Raw genomic sequence first — 13,606 nt, 5'->3', positions numbered from 1 at the left:
AGAAATACATCACAATGGATTTTTCTTTGTGCCATTAAAGAAAACAACCTTAATTCACCATCAGACCACATGCTGGAGCCATTTTCCTCACTATGATAATGGATTTTTTTCTTCCTCACTCCCATTCTGTTTCTTATTCAATACTTTTTAGTATTGCTTCTCAGGATTGGTGTGCAGTCAGTGACCATGGAACACAGAGAGCTGTGAAAGTATAGAAACTATTGTATAACATAATCTCCACAGGTACAGAAATAAGTATGATTTTAGCAATGGCCTGTATCAACAAAGAGTTCATCAGTTTTACAAAGAAGAATGCATTTCAGAAGAGAAAAGGCAGGAAAGATTTCTTGTAAACATATAATAATTAAGACAATGTGGTATTGGGGAAGGTGTTAGAAAAATTAACTCATTGAAAAGAATGGAAATCCCCGATAAATACATCCAGCCGTATATGGTAACTTGATTTATGACTGGGACACTGCATTTTAGTGGAAAAAGAATGGTGCTGGGATAGAATAAAGTAAATGTCACCTGCTTTCCCCTGCAAATCTTAGCACTGAAAATCGAATGGTAACAGCCTTTTGCTCTTTCTCAGCCAAAGATTTTATGTGACTCTTCAACAATGTTACTGCAAAATATGAAGGTTTATAGTGAGATGGTTCCGACATAAATTAGTATCTTAGGTACAAAAGAAATATGGACACATATCTCAGAGACATCTCCTGTGCAGGTCTCAGTTGATTGAGTCCTTGTAAAGGCATACAGAGTTATTTGGACTTTATCATAAGGACAGTGGGAAACTTTAGGTGTGGAGGGGGAAATGAATAGGAAAGGAGGATGGGTTGGGTATTAACCAGGGAAAGGTCAGGTTTGTGAAACGAGATGATTAAGTTCCAAGGCAAGAAATTATAATGGCAGTACATATGGATAGTAAGAAATTTAAAGACTTTCAAGTTTTAATCAATAAAATCAACAGGATTTAGTCGATTGGTTGCATATGACAGTTGTAGAAGAGAGATGTGGGAAGTTGATAACAATTTACGACTTAAACAATGGCTGTTCAATGAGGTAAGGAACACTAGAAGAAAATGTTTTGGACATACTTATGTTAAGGGAACTGGCCCCCTTAGGTTTGTGATACAATGGAAGCATGTAGGTTTTCAGGAATGCTACATATTATTAGTAAATATTTATAATTTAATAAATATATAAGCACATACATTATATGAAGTGTAGCATATAAAAATTTTAGAATACCAGCAAATAAAAATACAAAAATGAAGACATTGCCTTTCTTCTACCCAGATCACTACTGTACTGTCTTAGTGCATATTCATCCATGTTTTTCTATGCACAAATGTACATAGAACACATAATTTTTTTACTAATTTGAGATTTTGCACAAACTGTGTTTTACTCTTTTTTTTAGTTATTGATTTCTAATTTTCTATTTCAGTGAACTTCCATCTCATATAATACACACACCATATTCAGACTTCTCCATTTGATACCACAATATTATTTACAGGTGGTTTGTACATATAAGTGTCCAGTTTAGGTCCATGTGTGTGGTAGCTGGTTGCACCATACCTTTTCCCCTTGATTATGACACTGACCTATTGAAAAGACCAGGCTATAAATAAAGGTGATGATGGCCTAATCCTTTCTTTGATTACTGGGAAGTAATCAATTGTGTTTTTATCTTAACATTATACAGATTCTGTTCTCTATCAACCATATACCTACTGATGAACACAAATTAATAATCCTTGCCTAAATCAGTGTTTTCTTTTTTTTTTTTTACTTTTGTTTTAGGATTAGGGGTACATGTAAAGGTTTGTTACATAGGTAAACACATGTAATGGGGGTTTCTTGTACATATTATTTTACCACATGGATATTAAGCCCAGTACCCAATAGTTATCTTGTCTGTTTCTCTCCCTTCTCCCACCCTCCCCCTTCAGGTAGACCCCAGTCTCTGTTTTTCCCTTGGTGTTCATAGGTTCTTACCATTTAGCTCCCACTTATAAGTGAGAACATGCAGTATTTGGTTTTCTGTTCCTGTGTTAGTTTGCTAAGGATAATAGCTTCCAGCTCCATCCAGGTTGCCACAAAAGACATCTTATTTTTATGGCTGCCCAGCCTCATTGATCTTTTGAAAGGTTTTTTGGTATTCTATGGTGTGTGTGTGTGTGTGTGTGTGTGTGTGTGTGTGTGTGTACATATATATATATATATATATCACATTTTCTTTATCCAATCTGTCATTGACAGGCATTTAGGTTGATTCGTGTCTTTGCTGTTGTGAATGTGCTGCAATGAACATTTGCATGCATGTCTTTATGGTAGGAAGATTTATATTCCTCTGGGTATATACCCAGTAATGGGATTGCTGGGTCAAATGGTAGTTCTGCTTTTAGCTCTTTGATGAATCTCCGTAGTGCTTTCCACAGTGGTTGAACTAATATACATTCCCACCAACAAGGTACGAGTGTTCCCTTTTTTCTGCAACCTTACCAGCATCTGGTATTTTTTGACTTTTTAATAATAGCCATTCTGACTGGTGTAAGATGGTATCTCATTGTGGTTTCGATTTGCATTTCTCTAATGATCAGTGATATTGAGCTTTTTTTCATATGCTTGTTGGCCACATGTATGTCTTCTTTTTAGAAGTATCTGTTCATGTTCTTTGCCCACTTAAATGGGCAAAGATCTTGTAAATTTGTTTAAGGTCCTTATAGATGCTAGATACTAGACATTTGTCAGATGCATTGTTTGCAAATATTTTCTCCCATTCTGTAGGCTCTTTACTCTGTTGATAGTTTCTTTTGCTGTGCAGAAGCTCTTCCGTTTAATTAGATCTCATTTGTCAATATTGGCTTTTGTTGTGATTGCTTTTGATGTCTTTGTTGTGAAATCTTTGCCCATTCCTATGGCCAGGATGGTATTGCCCAGGTTGTCTTCTGGGGTTTTTACATTTAAGTCTTTAATCCATCTCGAGTTGATTTTTGTGTACTGTATAAAGAAGGGGCTGAGCTTCAATCTTCTGCATATGGCTAGGTGGTTATCCCAGCACGATTTATTGAATAGGGAGTCTTTTCCCCGTTGTTTGTTTTTGTCAGCTTTGTCAAAGATCAGATAGTCGTAGATGTGCAGCCTTATTTCTAAGCAATCTGTTCTGTTCCACTGGTCTATGTGCCTGTTTTTGTACCAGTATCATGCTGTTTTGGTTACTATAGCCTTGTAGTATAGTTTGAAGTTGGGTAATGTGATGCCCCCAGCTTTGTTCTTTTTGCTTAAGATTGCCTTGGCTATTCGGGCCCTTTTTTGGTTCGATATGAATTTTAAAATAGTTTTTTCTAGTTCTGTGAAGAATGTCATTGGTAGTTTGATAGGAATAGCATTGACTCTGTAAATTGCTTTGGGCAGTGTAGCCATTTAAATAATATTGGTTCTTCCTATCCATGAGCATGGGATGTTTCTTCATTTGTTTGTGTCTTCTCTGATTTCTTTGAGCAGTGTTTTGTAATTCTCATTGTAGAAATCTTTCACCTCCCTGGTTAGCTATGTTTCTAGGTAATTTATTCTTTTTGTGGCAATTGTGAATGGGATTGCCTTTCTGATTTGGCTCTTCCTTTGGCTGTTGTTGGTGTATATGAATGCTAGTGATTTTTGTACATTTATTTTGCATCTTGCAAAATACAAAAAGGACTTTGTATCCTCTGCTGAAGTTATCAGCTGGAGGAGCTTTTGGGCTGAGACTATGGGGTTTTCTATATACAGAATTATGTCGTCTGCAAACAGAAATAGTTTGTCTTCCTCTCATCCTATCTGGATGCCCTTTATTTCTTTCTCTTGCCTGATTGCTCTGGCTGGGACTTCTAATACTATGTTGAATAGAAGTGGTGAGAGAAGGCATCCTTGTCTTGTGCTGGTTTTTAAGGGGAGTGCTTCCAGCTTTTGCCCGTTCAGTATAATGTTGGCTGTGGGTTTGTCATAGATGACTCTTATTATTTTGAGGTATGTTCCTTTAATACCTAGTTAATTGATAATTTTTAACATGAAGGTTGTTGAATTTTATTGGAAGCCTTTTCTGCTCTATTGAGGTAATTATGTAGTTTTTGTCTTTAGTTTTGTTTATGTGATGAATCACATTTATTGATTTGCAGATGTTGAACAGCCCTTGCATTCCGGGGATGAAGCCTACTTGATCATGGTGGATTAGCTTTTTGATGTGCTGATTGATTTGGTTTGCAGGTATTTTGTTGAGGATTTTGGCATTAATGTTTGTCATAAGTTCTTAGCATTTAGCTCCCGCTTAAAAGTGTTTGTCAACTTTGACAAACTTAAAATGTTTGTCAAGGTTTTTTTGTTGTGTTTCTGTCAGGTTTTGATATAAAGATGAGGCTGGCCTCATAGAATTAGTTGGGGAGGAGTTCCTCCTCAGTTTTTTGGAATAGCTTTTCTGTAGGAATGGTACCAGCTCTTATTTGTACATCTGATAGCATTCAGCTGTGAATCCATCAGCTCCCAGGCTTTTTTTGGTTGATAGACTATTTATTACCGATTCAATTTCGGAGGTTGTTATTGGTCTATTCAGGGAATCAATTTATTCGTGGCTCAGTCTTCGGAGGTTGTATATGTCTAGGAATTTATCTCTTCTAGGTTTTCTGGTTTGTGTGCATGGAAGTGTTTGTAGTATTTTCTCATGGTTGTTTTTATTTCTGTGGGTTCAGTAGTAACATTCCCTTCATCATTTCTAATTGTGTTTATTTGGCTCTCCTCTCTTTTCTTCTTTATTAGTCTAGCTAGTGGCTTGTCTATTTTATTAATTTTTTTCAAAAAACCAACTCCTGGATTCGTTTTTTGTTTGTTTTTTAATTTAATTAATTTTTTTTTTTTGAGATGGAGTCACTGTGTTGCCCAGCTGGAGTGCAGTGGCACGATCTCGGTTCTCTGCAACCTCCACCTCCCAGGTTCAAGCAGTTCTCCTGCCTCAGCCTCCCAAGTAGCTGGGACTACAGTTGTGTGCCATGACACCCAGCTAATTTTTGTATTTTTAGTAGAGACGGGAGTTTCACTATGTTGGCCAGGCTGGTCTTGAACTCCTGACCTCAGGTGATCTGCCCACCTTGGCCTCCCAAAGTCCTGGGATCACAGGCGTGAGCCATCATGCCCAGCCTCACTGATCTTTTGAAAGGTTTTTTGTGTCTCAGTTTTCTTCAGCTCAGCTCTAATTTTTGTTATTTCTCATCTTCTTCTAGCTTTTGGGTTGTAAATCAGCATTTTCATTAAAGGTTGCAAAATGACGTTTTTCTATTCTACATTATTAGCTAGTATTCTTCCATAATGTAGAGCTTCTCATCAACTGGGCTGCTTAGTGCATTTCCTACTGAAGAGGCAGGAATGTACTCGATCCTTCCTTTTACTAAGTTTCAAAGTGAAGAGCTGTTTAAAATTGCAGTTTCAAGTGGTAACAAATGAGTTTTTTCAGTCTATTTTTTTTTTTTATTTAAGTTTTAGGGTACATGTGCACAATGTGCAGGTTTGTTACATATGTATCCATGTGCTATGTTGGTTTGCTGCACCCATTAACTCGTCATTTAGCATTAGGTATATCTCCTAATGCTGTCCCTCCCCCCTCCCCCCACCCCACAACAGTCCCCGGAGTGTGATGTTCCCCTTCCTGTGTCCACGTGTTCTCATTGTTCAATTCCCACCTATGAGTGAGAACATGCAGTGTTTGGTTTTTTTGTCCTTGCGATAGTTTACTGAGAATGATGGTTTCCAGTTTCATCCGTGTCCCTACAAAGGACATGAACTCGTCATTTTTTATGGCTGCATAGTATTCCATGGTGTATATGTGCCACATTTTCTTAACCCAGTCTATCGTTGTTGGACATTTGGGTTGGTTCCAAGTCTTTGCTATTGTGAATAGTGCCGCAATAAGCATACGTGTGCATGTGTCTTTATAGCAGCATGATTTATAGTCCTTTGGGTATATACCCAGTAATGGGATGGCTGGGTCAAATGGTATTTCTAGTTCTAGATCCCTGAGAAATCGCCACACTGACTTCCACAATGGTTGAACTAGTTTACAGTCCCACCAACAGTGTAAAAGTGTTCCTATTTCTCCACATCCTCTCCAGCACCTGTTGTTTCCTGACTTTTTAATGATGGCCATTCTAACTGGTGTGAAATGGTATCTCATTCTGGTTTTGATTTGCATTTCTCTGATGGCCAGTGATGATGAGCATTTTTTCATGTGTTTTTTGGCTGCATAAATGTCTTCTTTTGAGAAGTGTCTGTTCATGTCCTTCGCCCACTTTTTGATGGGGTTGTTTGTTTTTTTCTTGTAAATTTGTTTGAGTTCATTGTAGATTCTGGGATATTCAGTCTATTTTTTTAAATAGCATTGTGGGTCTATGGATTTTTTATTCAATGTTTTAATCCTTTACAATCCCTACTTTTGATTTTCAAATTGCCATGACTTTGACAAGTTGTGGGCAAATTTTTACTATAAAAATCTGAAGCACATGAGAGTTCTGAACTAGAGATAGAAATTTAAGAATTGTCAGTGCGTAAGTAGTGGCTCAAGTCACAGGAGTAAATAAAACTGCCAAAGGAGGATATAGGGTGGAAAACTAAGCAGCGCAGGTTAGCAACTTCCAGCATTTATAGGAAGAATCCTTACATATGGATTTGTGAGTTGTTTTATTGAATTTTTTTCTCCAGCGTTTCACAAATTCTTTTATGAAATGACCAGAAATTACCAATTATCCTGATTGCTTTGATCCCAAACCTGTTAATATTTGCCTCTTTCTATTTTGATTTATTGTTTTTGAACTTGAATTCTATCCAACCCCTCAAGAATGTTTAACTTAGCTTTATGTTGAATGTGCACAGTTGCAGTAAAAGTTATTCTTTTTTTTTTTTTTTTTTTTGAGGCAGAGTTTCACTCTTGTTGCCCAGGCTGGAGTACAATGGTACAATCTCAGCTCACTGCAACCTCCGCCTCCAGGGTTCAAACAGTTCTCCTGCCTCAGCCTCCCGAGTAGCTAGGATTACAGGCACATGCCACCACGCCCAGCTAATTTTTTGTGTTTTTAGTAGAGACAGAGTTTTGCCATGTTGGCCAGGCTGGGCTTGAACTCCTGACCTCACATGATCCACCTGCCTCGGCCTCCCCAGCTGCTGAGATTACAGGCATGAGCCACCGCGCCTGCCCTAAAAATTATTCTTTTAGGATAAGAGATGAAAAAAAATTAACATTTTAGTATTAATTAAGAAATTCCTTGGGAGGCCGAGGTGGGTGGATCACGAGGTCAGGAGATCGAGACTATCCTGGCTAACATGGTGAAACCCCGTCTCTACTAAAAATACAAAAAATTAGCTGGGCATGGTGGCACGCGCCTGTAGTCCCAGCTACTTGGGAGGCTGAGGCAGGAGAATCACTTGAACCCGGAAAGTGGGGGTTGCAGTGAGCCGAGATCACACCACTGCACTCCAGCCTAGGTGACAGAGTGAGACTCTGTCTCAAAAAAAAAAAAAAAAAAAAAAGAAAAACAATTCCTAGAAAGCTAGATCAAAACCACCCATGCTGATAGCACATACATAGTAAATATAGGAGGTAAAAAAAATATATTATATTCAGGACTATTACTGACTTGTTTTTTTCCTCAAAAAATGTCCCTTTTATAAACTAAAAGCTTTATTGGTAATATAAAATTTTTTGTCACTGATACAAGATGCTAATATATCCATTTTCTATTGGACATCTTTTAACAGACATTTTGTACATATTAAAAGTATATCATATTACTAACTTAGCAATATTAGGTAAAAATGTCATTTGAATTTGAATTTTTATGATATTTTAGTAAATAGGATTGATGGTAAATAGTGAATGATATGATGACAGTGGTGGCAATAAAATCCAGTACCTTCATTGCACCAGACTGGAAACCTAGGTTCAGTTTCCAGTGAACTTGCCAGTTTTTAAAAAGCATCACTAAACTCTGTCAATCTCTTCATATCTCAAAGAAGGAATATGATGTTGTTTGATGATAATAAAACTATATATTTTTATATCTCTTAAAAATTATATATGTATTTGATTAACCTGATATTTGGGAATTTAATACCATGTGCCTTGGAAATTTTTAGTACTCCATTGGAATAATGAACTAACAAAGTACTTTTAGTAACATATTTCATCAACATATCGTAAATAACCACAGGATATTTTGACTCCTTATAGTCACTGTTGGAGGCCCATGATATTGTGGCATCGAAGTGTTATGATTCACCTCCATCAAGCCCAGAAATGAATAATTCTTCTATCAATAATCAGTTATTACCAGTAGATGCCATTCGTATTCTTGGTATTCACAAAAGAGCTGGGGAACCACTGGTGAGTATAGATAAATCAGTTCCCTATTAAATCTGAAATATGACATAATTTGTGGTTCAGTCACTACTCTGTTTCATTTTTTTTCCTTTTCATAATGTTATGAAAACTGTATTCTTCTTTGGCCTGTGTATAAAGGCACAGCTGATGCTTTCTCAACTTGGTTTAGCCTGCAAAATTAAACCAAAATGAAAAGTTAAACTGAGCTAGAAGTAAAAATATGGCAAGGGGTAGCAAAAAAATTTCAGAAGATGACTACTACGTTTCTTCCTACCCTTTGAAGACATGAACTACCCTTTGAAGAAATACTGACATTATCAAAATATAAAAAGAAATTGTTATTAAAAATTGAAGCCATACTAGGACTCTCTAAGTAGTGAAGTTTACTATTCCTTGGTAAAATTATTGCTTCTGGATCCTGACTATAAGAACAGTGAGTGCAAAAAAGGAAAAGCCAGGAATAAGTCCATCAGAATGCATAAATACCTTTTCCTGCTCTCTTGAGTTTCCATTTGGCCTGTAAGATACATCCTATCCACTAGTGTAATAAACTATACTAGTACACAGTTTAATGGGAGTGAAATATTGAGACAGGAGAGAACATGGTAAAAGTAAGAATGATTCATTTTACCTAGTTTTAGAATATTTTCTTACATATGTTCATGAAGATTTAAGCATTTCTCCCTAATAAATGAGAAATCTCTTTCTTATTTTTCATAGGGTGTGACATTTAGGGTTGAAAATAATGATCTGGTAATTGCCCGAATCCTCCATGGGGGAATGATAGATCGACAAGGTCTACTTCATGTGGGAGATATAATTAAAGAAGTCAATGGCCATGAGGTTGGAAATAATCCAAAGGAATTACAAGAATTACTGAAAAATATTAGTGGAAGTGTCACCCTAAAAATCTTACCAAGTTATAGAGATACCATTACTCCTCAACAGGTTAGTAATAAAATTTTTGGTAGTATTAAAAATACTTTCATGTTTTTAATCACAGTGTTGGAAATAACTATCAGTTGCTACTATTTTGCTAAAGAAAAGAGAAAAAATTGATTTGAGTGTTCTGAAATGGCTTATTTTGTCATGGGTGAATTTTTGAATTTTTAAACAGTGCTATTTTACTATTGTTAAGGAAGTAGTAAGATTTCTTTGTAAACGCCAGGAACCCTGGTATAACAGTAACCTACAGCTAGGTATCAGAAGAACCATAAAGTCTTTGAATTATTAATCTGGCAAACATTTCTGACAGCTATTATGTTCAGGCATTGTATTAGGCCCTGGGAGAGGATAAAAATGCAGTCCAGATCACCTCCAGCTTAGTGTTTGTGTGATGGGTGAAATGACTGATGAGGCCAGAAAAGAGGATGGGTATAAAGAAAATCTTGGACCCCTGGTTTGAACACATTTGATCTGTATTTTAAAACTAATTTTAGGTAAACTAGATAATTGAACGGGAAAATGTTTTAGTATAGAGATTGTCTAGACTCGGTATGTTAAGTGAATTCAAAAAGAAGAGAGATGAGATTATGTAACCAGGTGGCAGATTTTTGAAGGTGTGAGGTGATTTGTGAACAACAGCTCTAATGAATGATTAAGATGACCACAGGTTCAAATACCATGCTGCCAATTATCAGCTTACCTTCTCTGTGCTTCATTTTTCTCATCTATATAGTTAGGGACAAAATTTGTGTTCTCAAAAGATTGTTATGAGGATTAAACGAGTTAATTCATGTAATGCTCTCACAGCAACACCTGGCACATAGTGAGTGCTCAAGAAGTGGCTGCACTTGCTGTGGTGATGACACAGTAGTGGTAAAATGGAACCGTAAAGAAAGAAAAAGAAAGTAATTGCGGAGGAAGAATTGAAAATTATGTTAGGAGTGTTGGAACCAAAGAGAGGGTTTTCAAGCCTAAGTAATATAGAAGTAGATACCTCTAATGTTCAGGTTTATTCCAGAAATTTATTATTTGATGTGTGAGTGAAATTGTAAGTTTTCTTACATAAGATACTGCCAGTGTATCTTATTTCATTTTTTTTGTTTGTTTGTTTTTGTTTTTGTTTTTTTTTTGAGACAGAGTCTTGCTCTGTCGCCCAGGCTGGAGTGCAGTGGCGCAATCTCGGCTCACTGCAAGCTCCGCCTCCCGGGTTCACGCCATTCTCCTGCCTCAGCCTCTCCCCGAGTAGCTGGGACTACAGGCGCCCGCCACCACGCCCGGCTAATTTTTTGTATTTTCAGTAGAGACGGGGTTTCACCGTGGTCTTGATCTCCTGACCTCGTGATCCGCCCGCCTCGGCCTCCCAAAGTGCTGGGATTACAAGCGTGAGCCACCGCGCCCGGCCTATATTTCATATTGTTAAAATGAGAGTTTAAAAGTCTAGTTCTTACATTTCCATACAGTTATTTGAAATAACATTTCATTGAATGTCTATTTTAAACTGTTCTTTCAAAGGTAAGGATAGATTATTTAGTCATGAATAATAGCATGTAAATTGAACTTATGAAAATAGGCTTGTAATTAACTTTGGTTGAAATGAAGATAGTTTTGTGGTCTTCAAGGAAAAGAATTGTGAAAAATAAATGATATTAGTACTTAGACATTTCATATCACTAGTACCTCTCAGGCTACCTTTATTCCTCAGTTGGCAAATTTCGATTTGTGACAGCCTGAGGCCTTATCGTGGACCTGCATACGCTGGAAGAGTAAGATCTAGGATTTACGTATTTTATTTATTATTATGTGTTAGTTGTAGTAGGAAGATTTTCTTTTCCTTCTGTGGTCTAAACTCCAGAATTCTTCTAGCTCACCATAACTATGAGACTTTTACAGGCAAAATAAAATTTTAGAGTATTAATAACTAGGGCTTTGGCCCAAATTCCTACATAGATTTTGCATCTGGTGAACTAACTGAATTCTATGAAATGCAAGGACATTTAGCCTTGGTTTAAACATAAGTTTTCCCCATTCCATACCCTCTCAAACTCTGCTTTTCACTTAGCATTTAGAGTTGGGGGAATGAATTCAAGTAGGAGAGGAGGAGTCTTGTAAGCCCTAGGTAGCCTGAGGCCTGTCCTCCCATAAAGAAGAAAAGAAACTATAACATGAAGGCTTCCGAAAGAACATCCAAATTGAGACTTTTTTTTTTTTAATGAAAAGGGGAACATTACTCATATGCTGGATTAATAGGCATAAACCAGGGCATCTGCAAATTGTGGGCATCCTACTAAGATGCTATAGGGAAGCAAGGGCATTTTGCCTCTTCAACTCTTTCACTAAAATCTCCACCATGTAGTGCTGTGGAGCTAGTCTCAGCTCTGGATTGCTGCAAGAGCAAATGAAAGCCAAGAACTCTTCCCTACCATGGTAATGTTTTTCAAAAGCCTAGTCAGTAGATGATCTTTATCAGAATCATTTCAGGTGCTTGGTAAAAGTCCAGAATCTGCTATGGGACATAAGTATCTATGTTTTAAATTTTGAGGGCCAGAGTGAGTTAGAAGTAGCCAATTCTGAAGTTCTTCAACTTTCATATAGCATAGATTCCCAGAGGCTATTCATAATTTCATTTGTTTATCAAGGCCAACTGATAGGAATTCTCTTTTATTCTTTGGAACCAACATGACCTGGACAACTAGAAACAATATAAGAAAATATATTACAGGACTGTTTCACCCAAGGATATACATTAAAAATTCTCAACAAAATATTAGCAAATCAGATTTGATTGTGTATATAACAAAGATAATACAACATATCCAAGTTTAGATTTACTATCCCAGGTATGCTAGGAGAGTTTCATATTAGAAAATCCATATGTAACTAAGCACATTAACAGATGAGAATAACCTCAATGGAGAATTTGATAAAATTCAATGATTTTTAAAAAATGATTAGTAAATTAGGAACAGAAGGGAAAAGCCTTAATTTTATTACAAAAGAAAACTAGAACAAACATTATTCTGAATTAACTAATGTTAGAAGCTTTCCCTTTAAAGTCAGAAACTGGCCTTGCAGATGGTCTGCCTGAGACCTCTAGTGCCAACCCCAATACCCCACGAAGTTTCATTTCCACTCATGAAATTCCAGTTTCATTTTCATTATAATATGAAAAAGCCCTCACAAACCATGAAAAACTTGCCAGATTTCAAGCACAATTGTGCACTGGTAAAAAGGAACTGTGCTCAGATGATACAGCAAACATTATCTGTTACAACAGATGATAAAAAAAACTTCAGTTTTCCTGAAAGAAAGTAGGAGTAAGCAATATCTCTGATATTAAAGAGGTATGTTTGCAAACCAAGGAATGGTGATCTACATTAACAATCCCAATGTTCAGACATCTCTAGCAGCAAACACTTTGACCATTACCAGCCATGCTGAGACAAAGCAGCTAACAGAAGTGCCACCCAGTGTCTTAAACCAGCTTGGTGTCAACAAGCTTAAGGAAACTGGCAGAAGCTGGATGGAAAAGTACCACTTACTATTGGGGAAGTGATGATCTTGTTCAGAATTTTGACGAAGCTTCCAACAATGAGGCAAACTGAATTGATCAGCTTCTAAAAAATAATACAATTTCAAGAATTTTAACTGCTTTTAAAATTTTTGTTTTATATATGATAAAATGTAAGTATGATATTTTAAATTCCAAGGCCCTTGGACACTGCTACTTTTTAATTATTGATTATATACAGTTATTTATTGGCAATTAATTAGCCAGAAAATAGTTTAAAACAAAGATAAAGCCTTTCCCTAGTTAAAAAAAAAAAAAAACAACTAGAGAAGGATGCTCACTAGCACCACTTCTATTTAACATTTTCTTGAAGGATCCATAAGTACAGTATGACAAAAATAAATTATAGAAGCAAAATGTTTGGAAAGGAGGCAATAAAACTTCTTATTTACAAATAAGAGTTTTTGCATAGAAACCCCTCAAAACTACAACTTATTAGAAATAATAGTTTACCAAGGTACCTGAAAATAAGATTAAGACACAAAACTCAATTGCATTTCTGTATGTAATCAGCAAACATCTAGAAATGTAACTATGACAGCATTTATAGTAGAGTCAGAGAATGTCACATTTATGTCTAGGAATAAATCGAACCAAAAAAATTCAAGACCTCTACACAAAGGAATTATGAAGAGGATCTAAAGAAGCAGGTGTATCATGTCATGGACAGGAAGACAATATTG

The 13,606-nt window shown here is 36.4% G+C and overlaps 1 protein-coding gene across 9 annotated transcripts in view; it reads left to right on the top strand.

Annotated features, from left to right (window-relative positions):
• The window catches only part of PALS2 (protein associated with LIN7 2, MAGUK p55 family member), a 117,365-nt gene that overhangs the window by 67,113 nt on the left and 36,646 nt on the right, over positions 1–13,606 (top strand). For all 9 annotated transcript variants that reach the window (XM_032759193.2, XM_032759182.2, XM_058446360.1 and 6 more), the window contains 2 exons: positions 8,261–8,413; positions 9,131–9,358. In XM_032759193.2, the coding sequence (XP_032615084.2) occupies positions 8,261–8,413; positions 9,131–9,358 (381 nt within the window). The remainder of the gene's footprint in view (positions 1–8,260; positions 8,414–9,130; positions 9,359–13,606) is intronic.

This window comes from Hylobates moloch, unplaced genomic scaffold (genome assembly GCF_009828535.3).
Source record: "Hylobates moloch isolate HMO894 unplaced genomic scaffold, HMol_V3 SCAFFOLD_1, whole genome shotgun sequence".
In the NCBI taxonomy this organism is placed as follows: domain Eukaryota; kingdom Metazoa; phylum Chordata; class Mammalia; order Primates; family Hylobatidae; genus Hylobates; species Hylobates moloch.
The sequence above is the reverse complement of the archived record's forward strand: the minus strand, read 5'-3'. Positions and strand labels throughout refer to the sequence as shown.